The sequence below is a fragment of the Branchiostoma lanceolatum genome, chromosome 14 (genome assembly GCF_035083965.1).
Source record: "Branchiostoma lanceolatum isolate klBraLanc5 chromosome 14, klBraLanc5.hap2, whole genome shotgun sequence".
Lineage (NCBI taxonomy): Eukaryota > Metazoa > Chordata > Leptocardii > Amphioxiformes > Branchiostomatidae > Branchiostoma > Branchiostoma lanceolatum.
Window position 1 is genome coordinate 9,106,082 of NC_089735.1, and position 23,364 is coordinate 9,129,445.

At 39.8% G+C, this 23,364-nt stretch overlaps 1 protein-coding gene across 3 annotated transcripts; it reads left to right on the top strand.

Moving 5' to 3' along the window:
• Positions 1–204: 204 nt before the first annotated feature.
• On the top strand, positions 205–23,122 carry LOC136448461 (2-oxoglutarate dehydrogenase complex component E1-like). 3 transcript variants are annotated; one of them, XM_066448024.1, is made up of 23 exons: positions 205–319; positions 635–998; positions 4,310–4,525; positions 5,224–5,331; positions 6,033–6,236; positions 6,814–6,968; positions 7,571–7,808; positions 8,735–8,914; positions 9,355–9,546; positions 9,931–10,047; positions 10,601–10,753; positions 11,492–11,594; positions 12,037–12,168; positions 12,958–13,108; positions 13,626–13,753; positions 14,656–14,834; positions 15,527–15,598; positions 15,980–16,105; positions 16,596–16,778; positions 17,641–17,694; positions 18,368–18,522; positions 19,869–20,029; positions 21,750–21,905. In XM_066448024.1, the coding sequence occupies exons 2-22, from the start codon at positions 783–785 to the stop codon at positions 20,017–20,019; spliced, it is 3,213 nt and encodes a 1,070-aa protein (XP_066304121.1). In that variant the 5' UTR covers positions 205–319; positions 635–782; the 3' UTR covers positions 20,020–20,029; positions 21,750–21,905. The 3 variants fall into 3 exon arrangements, with proteins under 3 accessions (XP_066304121.1, XP_066304122.1, XP_066304124.1); XM_066448025.1 differs by lacking the exon at positions 19,869–20,029 and having other exon boundaries at positions 21,750–23,122; XM_066448027.1 differs by lacking the exon at positions 5,224–5,331.
• Positions 23,123–23,364: the final 242 nt, after the last annotated feature.

Consider the following 23,364-nt stretch of genomic DNA (forward strand, 5'->3'; position numbering starts at 1 on the left):
TCCCTCCATTAAATTCCTCGCACAATGCCCTTATGCTGCTAGTTTATTAATTTCTGGATGAAAACAAGCAAAATGATTTCCCAAGGATGTTAACATTTTCTCCGCACGTAATAAAAGGTGCGGTATGGGATTGAGTTTTTAAAGAATTTCTGACGTCACGGGCAACGCCCATCTGTAGGTCACCTGTCATGCGCAGTACGTATTTTATGACGTCACCAGAATCCCTCACAGAGGTCATCTCGTACGGACCCTGTTGCGCTACCTGCACGTATCTCCAAGAAATTTTGTCTTTACACCTCTTTAAGACTCTCCTTTGAAGGTAAGACGCACTTAGACAATTTGACAGCTATTTATACTTGTGTGTGAATATTTTTTGAGCAGCTGTTCGTACATCGTTGGAGCGATGACAAGCTTTTTTTGGAAGTTGTCAGACGATATGGATCCGATTTCGTCATGATGTTGTGTGCGCGGGTTTTCTCCTTGAGGAACTCAAGCCACAACAAGGGGGCGGTTTTCTCTTCTTACAGGTTGATTTTACAAATCTAAACGTAAATGAACAACAATAGAGTTAACCTTAAAGCAGATTCACACTTCGAGGGTATTGACAGCACATACAGTATTCTTGTTTTTACAGGTTGCAGAAAGGACAGTGAAAGTAAAAAGCCGCCCTCCCCCCTTGAAGAAGAGTCCGGTTTGAAGAAAATTTGAACATCTTCACTCGAGGGATACCACAAGTGAAAGTGCCCACCACGTGGTGTGCCAAAATACACATTTAAGACATTATGTACACCTTAAGGACGTTTTGGACTAGTGGGCCCAAGTTGGCCCGTGGTGTACTTAGCCAAGGTGTGCCGGCGGCGGTGCGAGGAACCCCCGCCCAGCCAGCCCGCCTGTTGACCACCTCAGTACAACAGGAGTCTTTCCTAAACGGGAGCAGCTCCAACTATGTGGAGGAAATGTACTCAGCCTGGCTGGAAGACCCCAAGAGTGTCCACAAGGTAGGTGCATGTGCTGCTGGTCACATACATAATGTAGTGGTTGACCTTGACCCCATATTTAAAAGCAATATGTAAATACAGTTGCATCATATGTGAAACATTCACTCTCTTTTGAGGTGAAGCATTTTTTGTATTTCACCGCAAGGGAGTGAAGAATTGTTTTTCGGCTTGTCTGTTTGTCTGTGTGTGCGTACTACATGTAGTGTGTTTTTGTGCATGTGTGTGTGTAATGTTTCGGCACTAAATTTTTTGTGTCCTCCCAGAGGGGGTGAGGTCTGCTATCTCTGATTGCCTTTTCCTATTGGCTGATACTGCAATGCGGCTTCGCTAATGTTAATATTTTCAGCCAAGCACACCAGATCACCCCTCCCCACTCTTATTGGCAGTATGTACATTGTTATAACAGTTCAATCGCCACTTACTGACCAGTCTAACTGGTCCAGACCTTTTTTTAGTCTAGTGGTAAGTGTGTTGGGTTTGTGCGCTGGTGGCCCAGGTTCTATTCCCGATGTGGGAAACACTGAAACGCACAAGCACAAACTGCACAAGGCGAGTAGGCTCCTGGCTCCCAGGAATCGAACCCGGGAACTGGTGTATTACTCGCCTCAAGCGTTTCATTGTGATAATTTAACCAGTGACATTAATTGATGCACGTGTAACCGTCAGTTGGACACCTCCTTTCGCCTCAGGCCATTCTATGATATAATTTAGGTGAGAAAACAACAAGTTCTCTCCTGAAGGCTCTTACTAGTAATGCTAGAGAGGCGTTTCATTATTATAATTTAACCAGTGACATTAATTGGTGCACGTGTAACCATCAGTTGGACACCTACCCTCCCCTCAGGCCATTCAACAACATGAAGGTGAGAAAATAAGGGGTTTTCCTGTCCTGAAGGTATGTACAGCAAGACCATGTACTATTAACCTGACCAGGCCAAAGTGGCAAAACTAAATAATTAACATTTCTTTAACAATTGGGCCCGAGTTCGATCCTAGGGGTCGACTCCAGCTCGGACATGTTGAAAGGGATTGCATTCGTCATTTCGGATGGTGACGTAAAGCCTGCGGCCCCGTGTATGAGGGAGCTTCAGGCATAAGCCTCAAGCATCAAACCTCTGCAAGTAAAAGAACCCAACACACTTATCGAAAAGAGTAGGGGTGACCCGGTGTGCTTGGACAGCCGTAGCGAAGCCGCATTGCACTACTAGCTAAAAGCGTCAGCCTTTCTATATTGGTAAGTTTAAAGCAAAAAGAGACCAAGAAATCCTGTTTATCATACCATGACATATTTATTATGTCCAAAAGGAACACCTGTTTGCAAATGGCCAGCAAACCACATGGGAGTACTGTAGTATTTGCACTTGCATGCAGCTAGTCAAGTGGCTATAAGTAACCATATGTTAACCTTTAGCACTCTCTTTAGCCGTTTGGCGCCCAATTCCCTATTGGGTACAGAGTAAGGCAGCAAGAAGAAAGTTACTTAGTTAAAAATACAATGGTTTATTGTAACATTCCGCTACTCATGTTTGTTTTGTTTGTTTGTATTTGTTTGTTTGTATTGTTTGCATGGCTTTCACTCTGATTGTTACATGTATAAGCAAGAAGCCATTAACTTATTAAGGATGACATTCAAGGTTTTGTTGTAAAAACTCTGAGGTGGTTTGTACCCTTGTAGCAAAAAAAGGTTAACCCTGTTGGTGTTAGACAATGATCACAGCAATGTGAAATTCATATGGTGTTTTTGATTCAACTTGCTTAATACATCGAGGCTCTAAAGTCTAATCCTGATCATGAGTTTTTGCATTTAAGAATACAACCTGGCAGAATCAGAATGTACATAGTGAAATATACTCATAACCCCCTCCCTCTCCAAAGTAAAGCAAAACAACAACAAACAAAAGGTCTTGATAAAATTCTGCATGCCAAGCTGAAGCCTTATGTAGGACCAGAAAAATGGCTGATGATACTACTCTCTACATGTCCATATGGCCTGATTGGCATTTTGCCTAATAAGATTTCGCGGACATTTCTGCTCCTCTGCCAAGTACCAGATTTAGATTCGGACTTGATGTGGTGTCAACGGTGGGACCGTGGCCTTGTGGATACTAGTAGGGTTGTTGACTCAGAACCTGGAGGTACTGATTTCGAATCTCTGATCGGGTTTCGATCCGATGTTGTGCCCTTGGGAAAGGTACTTTGCATTAAATTCTTCAATCGACTCAGGACAGGTGTAAATTTTGCCTAGGGACGTCCCTCCGCTGGGATAGGAGAGCCACACCTCAAGCACATTTTAATAAAACTCACCCTACTTACCGAAAAGAGTTGTGGTCCATCCCGGTGTGAGTGAATTAAACATATCTGTCTGAATATGCAGCTAAAAATGTACTGTTCAATACATATCTGGTGTATTATGCCATGAGGTGGTTTAATGGCAAGTGGCCATGCAATATAAACAGACAAAGCAATCACAAAAAGCTGTAACCTTTAGCACATTGAGGTTGCTGTTTGGCACCACATTCTCTATTAGTTACAGATCTAGAGTTAGGCAGCAGGGAGAAGGTTTTGAAAACGTTTTATTGTGTACTCCTTTGAGGCCCTTTATATATATTCTTGCCTAATTATTACAGGTAACCTGGTTGCATTTGTCCATCAGCAGGAATGTAAAGCCTGCAGTCCACAGTATGGGGGAGCCTCAGGCGCTAAACCTCTAGATCTGTTGATGTTCAATAACCCAGAGAACCCAACTCACCGGAGTAAATCCGGACGAATGATGATAATGATGAAGATTCAGGTTGACCCGGTGTGCTTGGCAAAAAATTGCGAGCCATGGTGAAACCACAATTTTCATAGTTTTAGCCAATGGAAAAACCTCGTTAGAAAGTGACTGCTTTGCTTTCTTTTTGGTACTCATCAGCAATAATAATCAGTGCTCAGTTAATCAAGGCTTTTTGGCAAACCCAGTTATGAATCATACAACTGAGGAAGCATAACTTACATGTTAAGACTAAGAATGAAAATTGATGTTAATTTCATCATTTGGGAAAGGTATGAGGTCGTGGAGCTCTGATTTTAACTTCTTGTCAGATCAAGGTTTGTCCTAGGGGCCCGGCCACATACATTTTCGTAGGATCATAAACAGATCTAGAGGGCATTCTTTGGTTAGAAGCCATGCATGTGTTCTGCAAAATTCATTCTCTATTTGTTATGTCTACTTATGGAAAAAGCTGTGTTGGATCCTTGACGATGGCCCCACAACAAATATGACCACACCGTCTTGGGTAACTTTCACACAAGTTCTTATCATTCCTCAGTCCTGGGATGTGTTCTTCCGGAACGCACAACGCGGCGCCGCGCCCGGAGAGGCGTACCAGTCCCCACCCCCGATGGCGGCCATGATGCCCATGGTTCAGCGGATGGCGTGGCCCATGATGCCGGTACCCACCGCCCCCGCCGCGGCCACGGAACAGATGAGTGGGAAGGTCATCGACGACCACCTCGCTGTTCAAGCCATCATCAGGTCATATCAGGTCAGTTTAACATCTCTTAAATATAGACTGAAGTCATGTTAACCAAAGAATGAACAACATTAGGGAAACTCTTGTACAAGTTTATTTTTACAAATCAGGACTTACCATGTTGCTTATTATACAAAGGTAGATTTCCAACAACACTTGGAATTTTTTTAGATAAGAAGCATGGAATAGAGCATCAATGTCCACGCTATCTTTCAGTTATAACATCTTTGTCATCAGTTTTAGTTTAAGCCAACTTTCAAGGGCACTGTCCTCTTATTAAGAGCAGTGACCTTAGAGGTACTATATATACTATATATAGACAATAAATTGTTGATGTCATGAAGATGGCACCCATTTATCTGATGTCTTTATTTTGCGACTGTATTTGACATATTTATTTTACCAGTTTGCAATCTTGAAACTAAAACAAAATAATCCGGTAGGGCATTGTTGAATACGAACACATCACATAATTTTGTACCATGTCTTATACAAGTTACATTACACACTGATATGGTGCATAGATACTAAATAACCTGCTTAGTTTAAGAATGAGTAACACCATTCTGAGATTTTCAGTTTCCAGTTTTATTCCCACACATGAAGTACATGTTTAAGGACATAAAACTTTTCTGTATATGTTCATCATGTGAATGCAAACATATAGTTGTTAGACAATTGTTGAGTTAGCTGACACAACTTGCCTGCAGGATCCGAGTGCACTAGGACACGAGTTAGGCAGCAGTGGTGAAGTCAGGAGCAGTATAGACATGGTTGTACCTCATCAGAGAATGCATGCTATGATTAGGGCCTATCAGGTGAGATAGGGACAGAGTTACAGTCAGAATGACTGTGTAATATGATAGTGAGTTTCAAAAGTTTATCCAGTTTCTTGAGTAACTGGTTTTGGCATATCTTATTACCTGGATGTCTTAAACCTTCATCAATGCAGAAGTCAGTTTGTTTGTTTCTTAGTTTGAAAAGTTACTTTTTAAACAGTTTGTACAATGGTTACTCTATAGAACATAACATTTATGATAATCAATATATATTTTCACACAGTTCAACAAGTTTTCCCTTTTTTTCAAGAGTTCTGATAGATCTGTAATATGAAGCTCCTGTGCTCTGTCAGATGACAGTTAACTTATCAGTTCAAGGCAACATTAACGTTAATTTGATGTTAAAAGAAGAAAAAACGTTTCAACTTGAACACTCCTACCTGAACACTCCATTCAGATAAAAACATTTTTTTGAAGCTGGTTTACAATTGTTTTTATGTTCACTTCAGTTTCAAACATTGAACAGGGAATTCGAAAGTTCTTCGTTTTTTTTAGTTCACATTCAGGAAGAAATATATGCTTTCTTCACTGTACGTATGTATATTTAATTATTTGGTGCCCCTCTTTCCCTCTTTTGGAAAAATATGTGGATATCAAAAATTATGAGTATCAACATGTACAGATACTGTCTCTGTTGTCTTTGATAAAAAAATATATACATATTTGTGGTGCTTTCTCAGATCCGTGGTCACCAGTGTGCCAAACTGGACCCCCTGGGTATCATGGAGGCAGACCTTGACTCTTCTACGCCACGGGAACTCACGCTGCCGTACTATCGCTTCAACGAGGAGGACTTGGACCGCACGTTTGTTCTACCGCAAACTACCTTCATCGGAGGCGGTAGCACCTCCCTCCCTCTGAGAGAGATCATTAAGAGATTAGAGGTTTGTATTTAAGAAACATTAAATCTTTCCACAGTAGACATTTTCATGATTAGCGTGCTGGGCACATCATACAAAATGTAGGTACAACTGTCTTAGGATGTTTCTTGTTTACTAGGGGGGTTGTATGTCATCTTTTTTGTGTCAACAACAGGATGCCAGGAAAGGAAGCTAGACTATGTGAGAGAAAGTTCTTAGAGACTTGCTTTAAGGCAAATTTTCTGTTGCTGTTGGTACCATTGGAAATTCGGAGGGGGAAAAATGATAAAGCTATCGATGATGGCAATACTTAGGATCAACAGCTCCATTCAAAGTCTTACAAAAATCAAATGGTTTCATTCCATTGGAATGTCGTATGAAGTTTTACACTGTACGCACTGTGAAGTCTAAGTGTGCTTTTTCCACACATGTTGATTTGTATTCTATATTGAATAATAAAAAGGAAAATTCCATCACATAAAGAACTGTTACAGTTATATATATGTCTATTAAACGAGAAAAAATGTCTATGTTAAGAGCTATTTAGGAGAGTATAGAATTGTTAAAATGATGTAAATGTCTCTTTAAATGTACACCATAGGAGACGTACTGCCAAACCATTGGACTGGAGTACATGCATATCAACGACCGGTCCAAGTGTGACTGGATCCGGCAGAAGTTTGAGATCCCAGGGATCATGTCCATGTCCAATGAGACCAAGAGACTGACGCTCGCACGCCTGGTCAGATCAACAAGGTGTGGCAATATTATCATTGATTTTCAGGGCTTGAAATTTATTTTGGGGCAACTGATGTAGAATTTAGCTAGATATAGGTTTACAGAAAAAAAGTTGGGTGCCCAATATGAAATAAGTAGAATGTCAGCACAACTTAGTTACGAACCGTACTGTCTCTCTTTGGAGCTTGAATCTGAAATTATATGAGTTGACCTCAAAATTTTGAACAAGAAATGCAACAAAGGTTTTTGTTTTTCTCATACTTAGATGTCAATAATGTGCTACATTTGTGTGTATATACTAGTGTACAAAATAATGTACCTTTTCATACATAACAAGGATCTACTAGTACTAGGTGCATTCGTTAACCCACTGAAAAACATGGGTGCACAGTAATTTTGAGTAACTACACAAAAGTGCATAAAATTATGCAACCAGTATTTTGAGCCCTAATTTTTGTGCAGTGTATATGATATGTTTTGTACGTCCATCATAATTCATCATAGTTTATATAATGATATATTGGAAAATTGACAAGTAAACATTCGTTCTCAATCTATTTTTGGTGACACCTCAGGGGTGGGGCTTTTTAACATGACCATGATGCTTTGCATGATTGCAGATTTGAACAGTTCCTAGCCACAAAGTACCCTGCGGAGAAACGGTTTGGGTTGGAGGGCGGCGAGGTTCTCATCCCTGCCCTGAAGACCATCATTGATCGCTCTACAGAACAGGGTGCAGAAAGCTTTGTAATGGGCATGCCCCACAGAGGCCGACTGAACGTTCTGGCGAATGTCATTCGTAAGGAATTGGACCAGATTTTGTGTCAATTTGATTCAAGCCTGGAGGCTGATGATGAGGTATATATTCTTCAATAGAACATCTAATAATTTACTAATTTTCAGATCCAATGGAATGAATAATCACTGTATAGTTTCATTTACATAATACTTAGTCTAATATTTATTCATATCTTAAGGTGCAGATAGCTTCAATTCTTGTGATGGACATGGGGCTTTAAATTTTTGAAGAATTATGCAGCATGCATTTTGTAGGCCTATGATACTGTTATGATCGTAATGCACAAAAATAAAGTACACAGGGAAGTTTTCTTGAATATAGAATCAAGAAATTACTGTATAGTCTTTTGAGCTTGCGGCACCAAACTTTCGCAGCACGTTTGAGAGTTTGCTGTATCCTTGAGAACCCAGCTGAAACAATGGTAGTAACACAATGGAAGGCATACCACATGTTAACAATGTTTTGATGTGAACTTAAGAACATGCAAAAATTCCAACATTTACTGATAGTGCAGTATACATCAAGACTGGTACTGATATTTGCCCAAACAACCCCTTCAGGGACGTTTCAGACAGCATCCGCTATCTTTCGTCAGTGACTAAAGAAGGATCTGGTAGAACTAGTTTTATACCAAAACTCTGAATAGAAATGTTAATGAATGGAAGACAATTTCAGATAGTTTGATAGGATAGTAAGTTAAGACAAGGTTGTATGCTAATGAATCAATTAGCTCCTGTTGTTTTAGGAGCTAAATGTTTGTCTTGTTTGTCGAACCATCTGAAATTGTCTTCCACCCATTAACATATCTATTCAGAGTTTTGGTATAAAACTAGTCCTACCAGATCCTTCTTTAGTCACTGACGAAAGATAGCGGATGCTGTCTGAAACGTCTGACTGTTTCAAAATCTTATCCAGTTGCTTGAGTAACTATTTTCGGCGTATCTTATTACCTGGATGTCTAACCTTCATCAACGAACCCTTTCAGGGATCTGGTGATGTGAAGTACCACTTGGGCTGTTCCCACATGCGGCTGAACCGCACCACCAACAAGTCCATCAAACTGGCGCTGGTGGCCAACCCCTCCCATCTGGAGGCCGCCGACCCTGTGGTGCAGGGAAAGACTCGGGCAGAGCAGTACTACAGGGGGGACATAGAGGGCAAGAAGGTTTGTATAGGAAAATATATTAAAGAATGTCTTTAGACGTTAGAAATTCCTCCAATGATTGTAAAAGCTCAGTCTTATCCCTTACTATACACGTTTATTAGGTAGATTAGCCTTATGGAACTAGTTATTTACCAGTACATGCCATACTTTGTACCTTGTACAGTTGTGCAATAAAGTTATTATCATTATAAGCTCAACACAAAACTTAATTTCAGTCAATCATTTCTACATAAATGGTGCATCAATTTCATGGAATTGTATACCATTGGAAAGTGTTATTGCTCTGAATAGTAGTTATAAGCAGGTTGTGATGTACATTGTCGTTTAATATTACATTTTACAACATGGGAAGAACAGAAAAATAGAAATTCTGATGATCAAAGAATAAGTGTATCGTTCATATTGGCATGATGTAAAGTTCGAAAGTTTTCGTTCTTCAGGTGATGAGTATTTTGATGCACGGAGATGCGGCGTTCGCTGGGCAGGGAGTCGTGTTTGAAACCTTCCATCTGAGCGATCTTCCCGCGTACACCACCCACGGAACCATTCACGTGGTGGTCAACAACCAGATTGGTTTCACCACGGATCCACGCTTCTCGCGCTCGTCTACCTACTGCACAGACGTAGCGAAGGTAATGATATAAGCAGGAGGCTGGTTGCACTGTACTGAATAATTGTTCTTTGTTGTTTGTGATTTAAGTAGATTCTTTTTCTCATCTGAGCATACCTTAAGCTTGCAAACGATACATGGTAAAGTAAATCTTAACATTTTCAAGGTGGTTTTATTTTTGCTGGTTGTCCCCACCACAAAATTCCGACACCACAATGATTTGTCTTTATGCCACACTTACTAAAGATTAGGGGTCCTTCCCAGTTTGAGTGTCCAAATAAATCTTTCCGGATATGTAGCTAGTACTGTTCAGTACAAACCTGGTGCATAATGCCATGAGGTTTACTGGGTATGCAATACAAACACAAAACAAAACGTGATGTACAATGTACTTCTGCCCACCTAGGTGGTGGAAGCGCCCATTTTCCACGTCAACGCGGATGACCCAGAGGCAGTGGCCCACGTCTGTAACGTCGCAGCTGATTGGAGGTCTGAGTTTGAGAAGGATGTGGTGATTGACCTGGTATGACTTATTGCTATCATTACATTACCCCCGTAGCGCCAGTGGTAAAATTAAATGTAACTAGGTTGCTTCGCCATCTGGATCAAATTCCATAGATCGTTGGGCCTGAGTTTGATCCAGGGTCAGACCCAGCTGGAACACGTTGTAAGGGATTGCATTCGTCATTTTGGATGGTGACGTAAAGCTAGCAGCCCTGTGTATAACTATAAGGGAGCTTCAGTTATATGCCTCAAGCGTCAAACCTCTGCATGTAAAAGACCCCAACACACTTATCGAGAAGAGCTTTTCAGCCTAAGTTCGGGATCAGGGAAAACAAGCTGTTACAGTAGCAAAGCCGCATTGTACTATTAGCAATCTAAAAAGAATTACGCTTCATTTTAAGCATTACACTTGTTTGTTGGTGGAAGAGAGAGTTACATCTGACTTTTGCTTAATGCCATGGCAAAATAGTTAAATTATATATCACATGCACGATAGTTAGCTTTCAGCAATTTTTGATTAAAGCATTTCAAAGTATTACAAACTGATGTGTTCCTTTTGCCCATTTTGTCAGGTGTGTTACCGGCGCGGTGGTCACAACGAGATGGACGAGCCCATGTTCACCCAGCCGCTGATGTACAAGCAGATCGGCAAGCAGCCCACCGTGCTGAAACAGTACGCCGAGAAGCTCATCTCAGAGGGCGTGGTCACCCAGGAAGAGTACGAAGTCAGTATCAGTCATTTAACATCCTTACACATTTCAACTTCTCTTTATCGATACAGTATTGTACATTTGTATAAGTTCATTAGGTGCCTAGTTACACATAGAGAATTATGTTATCCTTGTTGTTTCTGTGGCAAGATTTTGAGGTTGCAAGCCCTTAGAATTTCCATGCATTAACACAGTTTTCAAATGCTTTTTTTGTCGTTGACATAGTTGTCGATTAAGAATTTTCATTTTTGCTGTCAACATGATTGTGAATGAAAGGCTTTATTTGAAGCCCAAACATTAAAAGGGACCAATTAAGATCTGTATCTTGCATATTTTGTCATCTCTTACCCTTATTTTCCCTTATCCTACAAAATTTACTTTGAGGAACCTTTACATTCAGCAATATTGTTCTAGACTTTGACAGTGTCACTGCAAAACCATATAATAGTGGTTTTAAGGTTTGCTATGTTATCATATTGATTACTGTAACAGCAGACCCTTTTTTTGTACAAAAGCTGAAAAGGTCACCCTAAAATCAAACAAGGTCCAAAACCCACTCTAGGGCCACACGTTAAATATGAATATAAAATTTGGGGGTGATACATGAGATGAGCATAGGACTAAAGTAATGAAGATGATCCTTTTTGCAGTTTTGTACAAGTCATGATTCAGATGGACTAAAATGATGAAGATGGCTAGAGGAAAGTGTATAGGACCAGGTTTTCTGATCAAATGTGACTGTTAACTCTTCAGGAGGAGGTGTCCAAGTATGACAAGATTTGTGAGGAGGCGTATCAGCAGGCCAGGGAGGAGAAGATTCTGTCAATCAAGCATTGGCTGGACTCGCCATGGACAGGTTTGTATTCTTCGGAGCTTATAGATCAATACTTAAATTTTGTCTAGTAGAGTCATAGATATAGATATACAAAATGTACTTAAACTTATCAAATCTGATTAATGTATCATCGAGCAAGACAAAAGAATTAAAGAAAAAGGGATTAAAAAAGATAAGAAATAAATCTAAGAAGTACATTTTGTAGGTCTGGTTTGAAATCTTTCCTGCAAAAGGTTTGCATGTTATGTACAATGTACATGCTATCTTGTCAGAATTACAAAATACAGTATCTACAGCTGCCGCATGTCTGTTTGTATGTTGATTTTTTTGTGTGGAAAGTTTGCTTAAGAGCTGTCAATGTTTACAGGTACTTTGAAATCATGTCATGTATTGACAAATACATAGGATAGTCAGGGCTTTTTGTTCCTGATTTAATGTCGTTTGCTGGATTGTTGTTTTTCAGATTTCTTCAAAGACAAGACGCGTGACTCCATGATGGTGTGTGAGTCGACGGGAGTGAGTGAGGATATCCTGACACACGTGGGGACGTTCATGGGGAGTCCCCCTCCTGACCCCAAGTTCACCATCCATGGAGGTCAGACGAACGCTAGCATAAAGACCCCGTTCTTGCTAAGACTTGCAAATCAAGGCCGAAGTCACCTAAGCAGGATTAATGTGGCCTAGTCTGAATGCTTCAAGTCAGTTTGAAAACCTGTTGATCCACATTTAAACCACCAAAACCACCTCATTTCAATGTGGCTTTAGCAAACTAGACCCCTGGTGTGAAGGAATGCGACTCAGGCGATTTGGCCCTGAACTTGTTTGCAAGGCTTAATATGAACAGGGAACTGTGCACTTGTTTGAATCTATTGTGATTTAAGTTCATGATCAGATTTTAGTACAATTCAACACATCACTGTCAAGTCCCATGGAATATATGATATATATATATCATGGATATCATGATATATTATGATATCCATGATTAGGCTCTACGTAATACCCTACCCTATACATGTAGATATAATGTTTTCCTCTGCCTTTTCTCTTCCACCCATTTTCTGATCAATCTTATTTCTCTGGTATTTAGAAAACTGATTCCTAAGTTGTGCCTTGCTTCAAGTAACCATTCAATGTTCAAGGCCAAGGGTTTTGCAGTGACAAACTCATATATAACACCTACATTGTACCTTCACTGCAACGTTTTTGACTTCATACAAATTCGACAAATAGGGTTGGAAGGACATCAGTGTTGTTTGATGGTTTCAAACTTTGTTAATTCATAAGAAGCTCAAATTGGCCTGCAGGCCATGTTTCGATTTTCTGTATTGAAATGAGATCTTGTATCAGGATGCGACATAGCAGTACCGTGTATTTCCACCAGGTGTGAAGCGAATTCTGCGGCAGCGTGCCACCATGGTGAAGGAACGCTGGGTGGACTGGGCGATCGGGGAGGCCATGGCGTTCGGCTCCCTCATGCACGCAGGCTTCCATGTCCGTCTCAGCGGCCAGGACGTAGAGAGAGGCACCTTCAGGTGTGTGTGTGTCTGTTGTTGGGCCATCCCAAAAGTAGATTCTGTTGTGGCACTGAATGCAATCTTTTTCCAACTCTTTGAATGGAAAATCAACAGAGAATAATTATACAGAAATTGTAATGTGTTCTTGTGCCTTTTTAACCATAATTATAACGTTATTGGTGTAACACATGGCTCAGGTAAAAAACATTTAATACATGATTGGGTATTTCTCACACTTAAAAAGACACTACAGTCAAACCTGTACAGTGTACAAGTGAATAACTCTAGCTGACCACTTTCTGGTGGTCCTTTAAAAATATTTCCCCTTGACAGTAAGAATCTTGTTTGTAGTGACCACCTGTCCACATAGACAAGATTTATCAGTCCCGAGTGGTCTTTGTATGCAATTTTGACCAAATTATCAGAAGAGAACTGCACGTATGATTCAGATGACAAGCATATGACATTCAAGTTTAATTGAAAACCAGAGGCTGTCAGAAGTTGACCCTTGTTTCTTTTTTTTTTATGTCCCCAGCCAGCGCCATCACGTACTACACGACCAAAACCGCGACAAGGTGTTCTGGACTCCGCTGGACAACCTGTGGCCGGACCAGGCTCCGTACACCGTCTGTAACAGCTCGCTGTCGGAGTACGCTGTCATGGGTGAGCGCCACTCACTTTAAGAAATAGTTTTAGTCATATTGTTGGTGAAGGTAAGGCATCCAGTTAATAAGATATGCCAAATGACATTTACTCAAGCAACTGGACATGAGTGACACTGACAAAAGGTAGAGGATGGTAAGTGAAATGTTGGACCATTTTCAAAATTATGTCCAGTTGCTTATCAATAAGTAACTGCTATTTGGTGTATTTTTAGCCATAGATACTTTATGTGAAAATTGTATATATCAATTTATTTGACACCAGTTTGAAGAATGTTGATCTATCAATTATGAACTGCTCATATGAGTTTGAATGATAAAGTTGTGCAGGAAAAAAATTGTTTTAAAGAATGATTTCAAACAACAGTGACTGTTAAAAAAATTATTTCAAACATTGATTTTTGCTACAAAACTAGCAAAGCCTTTTTCCCTAACATTTTTGTGAAGTTGGATCATATTTGACAAACACAAGTATGATTTTCTTGAACTCTTCTTCCCGCATTGAAAGGTTATGAGGTTGAGGTGAACAATCACCCATAACATAATTGCTTCACTGCGTAAAATGGCTCAAGAAAGTTAACCTCCATTTAACATTAATCCGCCGGGTTACATAAATCTGCCACTTTTAAAAACAAGGTGTTTGAGAGATCTCTAGTGCAGCACCCCCATTATGCACAGTTTAGAAATGTAGGAGTGCATTATACTGAGGGACGTTGGGTTGAAGATCTGTTTGGACGTTTGTTTTCATGATGGCGGAATGACATGTTAATTACTGGTGGTATTATGTTACTTATAATTAGTAGATGTTACTCCTGCTTAGTATGATTTTTTGTACTAATGTACTAAGGGTTATACTTAGATTTTTAAATTTTTTAAATTTTTTGAATCCTTGTGCTGTTGCAGGCTTTGAGCTGGGTTACAGTATGAGTAACCCCAATGCCCTGGTCCTATGGGAGGCTCAGTTTGGGGACTTCGCCAACACTGCCCAGTGCATTATCGACCAGTTCATCAGCAGTGGGCAGGCTAAGTGGGTTCGACAGACAGGCATCACCCTGCTCCTACCCCACGGGTATGAGGGAATGGTACGTCCCAACTAGTCTGTTCTTTGTGATCTTGGACGTTATGCTGTAACTGAACTTGTTATTTGCTGTGTGCAGAATTGAGTGTTAGCTTTTTATCCAGAACAACTCACACGCTAATGATGAATCATGTGAGTTGAAAAGGATTTTCACAGATTCTGACCTGGTTTAACAGGACAGAATGTACCCTTGCCCAGAAAATACCTGCCGGCATATTCTGACCAGGTTTACATTTTTACATGTTACACAATTTGTGCATATACTGGCCTTTTCTCTACTGATAGTGAAACAGGCAAGTCCTCTGACTCTAGTCTCTTTCCAAACCATATTTTTTCATAAATGGAGTTTATACATATGCTATTTCCGTACACAAAGTAAAAATCTTAACGACAAGCTTTCGATCAGTCCTCTGATCCTTGTCAAGTTGAAATGACCCAAAGCCTATGTCAGGTTTCCTGAATGGAAGTGTGAAGTCAGCAACGGTTCAAAGGTGCCCGGCAGTCGGTATCGGCCGGTCTCAGTCGATGTGTCCTAAATAAATGTATATAGCTTCTTGACAAGGATTAAAGGATTTCGAAAGCCTGTTGGTTAGAGCTTTGCTTTGTGTACGGAAGTAGCATATGAAAATGTCTACGATATGCTTACTGTCACAGATGAACTTTCATTCAAATACAAAATGTGTTGTGTTTCTGTAGGGCCCTGAACACTCCAGCGCCCGTATGGAGCGTTTTCTGCAGATGAGCACAGAAGATCCGGATCAGTACCCGGTAAGTACAACATGTTAAAAAAAGTCTTAAAATGTCTGTAAAATTACTGTATACAGAGAATTTCACAACCACTTTTCATTCGGTGCTCAAAGTAACTGCGCAAGCACATTTTGCTTAGTGCAGCTTATTTCTAAACCCAGGTAGGGCCGTGCACTTCCTAGATTTTGAGCTTGTGAACTAGATTTTTTGACAGTTCACTCGGATGTAATAGAAATAATTTGGGCCGAGGAAGCCCACACACAGACTCACATTCGCACTCACATGTGCCATCTCTATCTGAAAATACAGTAAATTTTCAATTGAAACAAAGTTATCGACGTCCAAAAAAACAAATCAACAAGTTATTGATACCTGTAATGATAATATTGCTTTTCTTGGTAGGAAATCGATGAGCGGTTTGAGATCCGTCAGCTGTTTGACCACAACTGGATCGTGGCTAACTGTACCACCCCGGCCAACTACTTCCACCTGCTGCGGCGCCAGGTCCTGCTGCCCTTCAGGAAGCCTGTGAGTTCTAGACTATGTTCGTCATAGATTGAAGTGAATGAGGAATGAATTTTGCAGCCTCAAATCTAATTGCTAACTGATGCACATAGTATAGGCCTACCATGCTACTAATTGGGTTACTGTAAAAATCAATATGTTTTCATAGTGATCATTTTTCACAGAATAAGATGCACTTAAGGAATTTTATGATTGTGATTGATTACACCAGATTGGTAAATCACTGGGTAACAGAGTCCTTTATTCTTTGTACACAACAAAATGTCAGCTAGGTATTGACTGTCTCTCTGGTAGTGTACAAATAATCTTGCTATACAGGAATCGTACAACTTTACAAAAGTTCCATAATGTTTTAAGTGCAAACAGCTAGTACATGTATTTATGTAAATTGAGTGGTACTACGTATATACATATATGGCAAAGTGTTTTTTCTTTGAAGTTTAAAATAACACAATAACACAAATGTCCTTTATCTTTCATGCTGTATTTTCAGCTGATTGTGATGACTCCGAAGAGTCTGCTGCGACACCCGGAGGCGCGCTCGTCGTTTGACGACATGCTACCCGGCACGAACTTTCAGCGCCTGATCCCGGATCTGGGCCCGGCCGGTCAGAACCACGAGCAGGTTCAGCGTCTGATCTTCTGTACGGGGAAAGTGTACTACGACCTGACGAAGGTATCGGAAACACAGAATCTTCTTTATTATTTATTAGTATCATTTGGCTAATTAACAATCTAAAGCGACTGCCATTCAGCACACAGGTGACCTCAATACGACAATTGCCTAATGTGCGGCCATACACTGTAGGACTGTAGGTTTTGAACCACTCACACCGGGAAGAACCCCTTCTCTTTTTGATAAGTGTGGTGGGTTCTTTAACGTGCTCGAGGTGTGGCTCTCCTCAAACAAGGGACCTTCATTTAACGTCCTATCCAAGGGACGTCCCTAACCAAAGCTAGGTACTCATTTACTCATTAAGTGAAGTGAGAAAAGTCGTGTTAAGTGCCTTTTCCAAGGCACAACATCTTAGAACACTCTGAGAAAAAGTGTAATTCTTTTTGGTAGCTGATAGTGCAATGCAGCTTAGGTACAGCTCATGTATTCTGCCAAGCACACCGGGTCACCTTTACTTTTCTTGAGAAGTGTGTATCTTGGTTCTTTTATGTGCAGAAGTTTGAAACTTGAGGTTAGCTCTTGAAGCTCCATCATACACGTCGCCATCCGAAAGCAAATACATATACCAATTCTTGCTGTTTACCTCTTCTTTTTTTTTAAACCGTGTAGTATTTGGGTGTCTTTTTCTACTTCTCTAATCAATTTCAGAAAAGGTACAGTCAAGAAACTTTTTAAGTAATCCTTGCGCATTCTGCTACATGTCAAGTCTTTATCTATGGCCAAAGGTGACCATGTCAAAAATGATGGCACTGCGGACCAATACAAAGCAGATGTGTGAACTAATCCCAGGTTTTTAACACATTAGTACTATGTTTTTGAAATGTATATGATATTAACATGACCTGCTTTTATTCCTTGACAGGAGAGGAAGGCTCGTGATCTGGACGACAAAATCGCGATTGTTCGCATTGAGCAGGTAATGTATTTTTGGAGGGATCCGGAGAGTCTGCGACAACTCAAAATCATCAAAGTGGTGAACTTCGTCTTACTGGGTCATTGTTGTTAACACAGTACACAGATCAAATTTTGTTTTGTCGACACAACAAGTAAGAGTGTTGAATTTTCGACAATCCTGTTGGAATTAGAATTCAAATGAGCAATCACTAAGGACACACAACCTTACAGATACGTGTCTTCAGTCATTGGTGAAAAGTGCCTGGAAATTTATACCATTACTGCTCATGCCATCTCTGTCATCGTATTACCATAAGATATTGTGATGATTATCAAAGTTGAATTAATAAGGAAACAATCATTAGGGTAACCTAGGGCTGAGACTATCCTAGGGCTGAGACCTTCCAATCTCATCCCTATAGCTGTAAAACCTTCTTAACAACGTTCTACTGGACTCCTCCAGTAGAAAGTTGTTTAACTTTTAATCAATTTTTAAACAATTCTTAATCAGTTAGGAGGTTTGGCAGTAATTAGAAGGTTTAGGCTTTTACAGATTGAAAATGATTTTAAAAATTCATTCTAATGTCATAGAAGAAACTTTTAAAGTAAAGAGTGGGAAGTTAAAATTAGACATTTGATATGAGATCCAGAGGAAGCTCCAGGTTGATCTGTGAGGTTTATCTTGTGTGTTCCAGATCTCTCCCTTCCCATTTGACATGGTGAAGGAACAGTGTGACCGGTACCGTAACGCTGACCTGGTGTGGGCACAGGAGGAACACAAGAACATGGGCGCCTGGAACTACATCCAACCGCGCATCCGCACCACGGTCAACAGGGAACGCCACGTCAGGTAGGGCGACAGGTTGCAAACGGTTGTGGGATCAACAATAAAATTGCTTTAATTTGTCTGATCTATGTTCAAAAGTTAGTTGCGGCAGATATTATATTTTTTTGAGTGCAGCCATTTCTATAGCTGATCATGGCCAAATACGAGTTGCAAATACTGAATGGTTGTATGGTCAGCAAGTTTGCCAGGCTCTAATTTGTCTGACAAAATTAGTTGCAAAGGATATCATGATCATATGATATATTATTTTTTTAGTGCCATTTCTATAGCAGCTATGATCATGACAAAATGCCGACCAAAGATTTTAAAAGTTGTTTTCTTTAAGAGTACGTTATGCAAGCCTACACTGGGGTGGTGATATAATATGGTCATATCTAAATGATGTTGACAAACTTTCCAATGTATATGATATTGAATTGCAGTTAAGGAAATGTACTGTAACAAGGATTTTCAAGCAATCGTGTAAATTAATAGTGAGACCATTTTTCTGATGAAGAAAATTGCTTCACGCCTATAGTCAGATTTTGATTAGAACTCTTTTAATATGAATCTACTTTCCATTGCTTGGTCCAATTCACACAAGCTGCAGCTCTTTATTGGTCCAAAATCTGTGTAGAGTCGATCAAGTTTCTAAGCAAAGTTTGTATTTCAGTATTTTCTGTCAGCCTAAACTGCAAAGTGCACAATCATGCTTTTATCCTAACCACAGCGCTTGCCAAAAGATGGAGACCAAAAAAATGTATGCTTTGTGTCATCAAAGATGTTGCACACAACATGTATTTAAGGCATTCCTTGCTGTAGAATTTTCTGCCACAGATTTTTCTCTTCTTTGCTTTGCACCACCACCTTCACCATTCCTGCCACTTTTCCTGCCACTGCTCACTGGCTGCTAACTTACTCCTTGTTAAAGAGCGTTTTCACATGACATTGTCGCTGTGTCCACTGCCATATTGGTGTCCCTAAGTGGATTCCAGGCTTTGAAATATCCACTGTGGAATGTCTACAACTCAAAGAAGATATTACCAGCCAGAATAGATACTCAACAACTTGCCAATGAAACAAAAACCTGGCCAAGCAACCACCTGGCACATCTACCTGCCGTCAGAGGACACATTGAAACAGTCCCGTCCATTTTTACATAGTTAAGATCCTCTCCCTGTATTGGCTTTAGCTACAGTCCATTGAAATGCAAATAGGGACACCAACATGGTACCTGCCTGCTTCATGGATATATGGAAAGTTGAGTGAAAACGCTCTTACTTATATCATTCACTACACGGGATAACGGTTAATATTTAATTTCTCATGCATGCCTCCTCCCCCTTTCTGTTGGTGTATCGTAACTGTAGCTACGCAGGTCGGGCGTCCGCTGCGGCCGCGGCCACGGGATCTAAACAAAGCCACCAGCAGGAGCTAAACAGGCTTCTGGAGCATGCCATGAACCTTGACAATCACGTATCCCTCTGGCAAAGCCAACCCAGGAGAAACCTCACCAGCTGATCCCTGATGAGTCAGTGCACGGTCCATTTGTGTAACCTGTCTTACCTCCAGTCCTTCCTACTAACCAATTCCTAATCGAACAATCAGATGCTGATTCTGAATTTCTCTGTTTTTGGCGATGCCTCAGGGCAGAACCTGCCTCATTGCACTTTGATTCGAACGGTGGGAGGTATCTCAGTTTCCAAAGGCATTCTTCAAGACCCCTTAAAATCGCAACAGTTTTGCCTGTTGTTCATGTGCTGAACTTGTAAGATTCTGTGACAGTTGTAGAAGAAACAGACACAGTTTCTGGCTTAATGTCATGTTCCATATAACAACAGTCACTGATTCAGGGATTATTGTGTATGTAATCTGGAAGATAACATAACTCAAATTTCTTTACATATATTTGTTGGACTTGTTAAAAAGAGAAAGCATCCAAAGCCATGACCATAAAATAACTCATTATGATTATCTAATCCTAACTTCATGTTGCAGTTTTCATTGGAACTGAGATACTTCCCTGGGTGATCACTATCTCTAACAACCACACACGTCAGATCATCTGAAATCCCACCATCATTACCCCTTCTAATATTCCTGTCATCACTGTGCATCTGTGTGCTTTGTTTAGCCTTTAGTTCTGAGCGTGGTTTGCTTTGGTTTTCATGTGTGCGTGTGTGTGTTTGTACAATTGTAGACTTGTGTGTTTTGCAGGCATATTGCAGAAGTTTAAAAAGTAGAGCTTAGGGCAATAGAGCTGCGTAACGTAAGACATGCCTGTTGTACAGCATCATTCCTTACTTTTCACTCGCAATCTTAAATTGAAATATTGAACGATTATTATGGTGTAGTGTTTCCCCCATCGGGCTTTTTGCAATGACCAGAGGGTGTAACTTTTTTTTCATTAAACTTTTAAAGAACTTGTAAAGAATTGATGTTAACTTCATTGTATTAAGGAAATAAAACTCGTAAAGAATTTCATAAATTTGCCAATAAAATGAAGATCTTACCACAAAATAACCACATACATTTTAATGTTTAAACTAAGCTCTCTGGTTGGGGGTCCTATAGTAACTGTATGCTTATGTATACATGTATTCCATATGTGCAGTCTAAATTATATATGTCTATTACATGTACTAGATTACATTGGTTATTACATTAGGGTCTGGGGAGCCGTTTCCTTACATGTGATTATGTTTTATGAGTGTTTGTGTTTAGTTAATTATTTGACAGAAAAGTCTATTCCAAAGACCCCAGGAACATATACATGTATTTCTAACGGTGTACTAGTATTTGTTGTGGATTTTATTGAATGTGTGTTCTGTAGATATGTTGTTGTATAATTTCCCTTGGCCTAAGATAATATACATGTTTACTAAGTAAATGTAAATAAGCTGTACTAAGCTCATTTTGGTGAGATGTGCTCAGGAGGGTTGAACAAAAATAAACACAGGGCATGGTATACTGAAATATAGATTGTTCATCATGGCTTTCTACGACATCAGTTTACGTTTCTAAAATATTTTTTGGCAATCCACAGCTTTTGCAGCTGCTTTTCATTTACAATATGGCCGAATTTTTTTTTTTTTTGCACTCGGTCGAAAATTGATGCAGATGTTATCCATGTAATCAAATCAACATGGCCTAAGGCAAGGGAAAAAGTGGGACCAAAAAAAGTCTACTATACAAAAAGCATACTGATGTTTTACAGAAATCTGACTTGTTCTCTTTCCCCGTTCTGACAGATACTGTGGCCGACACGGTGCCGCGGCATCCGCAGCTGGAAACAAGTTCAAACATAACACTGAACAGAACAATTTCGTCAACCAAGCCACCGACCTCGCCTGGAAAGAACCCGTCTGGGTCGGACCCACCCAAGAATGAACATCACATACTCTTGTTCCAGGCCATTCTTAGTTTAGCTGCACAATATTTAAGTTTCGGATGCATTTTCCTAAATGGGCCTAGTTTATAGACATAGACTTAAAGTATCAAAGGGGGTTCATAAACTTTAAGACAGATACTTAATTCTTAATCCCAGATAGCCCGTTGAATTTGACATCTCTTTCAAGTGTGCTATTTTGAAGTGAATTTTTGCCATTTTGTGCATGTTTGATTTGATATTTGGCCCTGTTACTGTTGCTTTTTTTGCAAATCAAATTCTGCAATAGATGGAGCCAAATAAAGCAGAAACTGATTACAAATGATGGTTTCACTGAGAATTCTTAAGATTCTAGACCTCTATCTATTATGTTCAATACTTGTAGCAGCTTGGATGGTGAAGATTTCTCCTGTGCTTTCAATATTGGAATGTTTCTCAGGCATTCAGGAAAAACTACATTTAAGGGAGTAAGCAAGGGACGGGCATGATTGACCAATGCACGACTTAAAATGTAGGTACAGTACATTGCCTTGTGGCATTGTCAAATGATATAGACTAGATACAAGATAGGACACCACACAAACTTGCCAGAACATGTAGCAGTCTATGTTACTAAGGCCATGGTCTGAGAATTTTCAAATAGTCCTTGTACAGAAATAAACTTAAACAGTGCTATATCATTAGGCTCGCCCCTGATGTGTCGCCAAAAAGGATCAAATACAGAGAACATGAATAATAGCAAATTGTGGGGAAGGGGGTCCAATTGTAAAAGAAGGGTGGATACCAGATGCAGCTCTTGGTTTCTTGTTGAGTTTCATTAATATTGAGTCTTTGCATGTTTGAAATTTATTGTTGAACATTTCAAAGAGTTGGTTTTATCTTGAACTTGTGTTCTTTTGTACAAAGTAAAAACTGTGTATAAAAGTATGATAATTATAGTCCCACAGTAAGAGGCTTGCTTGGGTCTGTAGGGAAAAAGTTTCAAACAGAATTTTGTCGTATCATACGGAAATGTACTTTATGTAGATTGCATGAAAAGGATTTTTGTTCCACCAACCACAGTCTGAATGACAATGACTGCATATATGTAGAATGATTGAACTATAATAATGGTAAACTCAGTTGTGAGCCTTACTGCATTGTGAGGCTTTACTAATGTATTCGGAATGGTCTGGACTTTTCCATTGTATGTTGCTTTAAAGAAGAGAGACTTTGATTAAAGATTATTGTAAGATCTTTCTGGTGCTGTGTGTTTCCTATGATATTTTGATGCTCATAATCGTATTGTAAGAAATCTCATGTTCTCACACTTGTAGTTAGTTGAACAGATTTTTGCTCCTTATCAGATTGTTTTGACAAAGAAGTTTAGAATGAAAGGCATCACACGCTCATACACAGGAATAAATACAATGTATGTCATTTTCTATAATTTTATTTGGTTCAGTTTCAAATTGTGAAATGTAGTAATGTCATTTCAA

Excerpts from the sequence above, each read along its gene's own strand:
- LOC136448461 (XM_066448024.1), top strand. The coding sequence starts at position 783 with ATGTACACCTTAAGGACGTTTTGGACTAGTGGGCCCAAGTTGGCCCGT. Across the intron at positions 999-4,309 it reads ACCCCAAGAGTGTCCACAAG|TCCTGGGATGTGTTCTTCCG; the intron begins GTAGGTGCATGT and ends ATCATTCCTCAG. Across the intron at positions 13,754-14,655 it reads GTCGGAGTACGCTGTCATGG|GCTTTGAGCTGGGTTACAGT; the intron begins GTGAGCGCCACT and ends GTGCTGTTGCAG.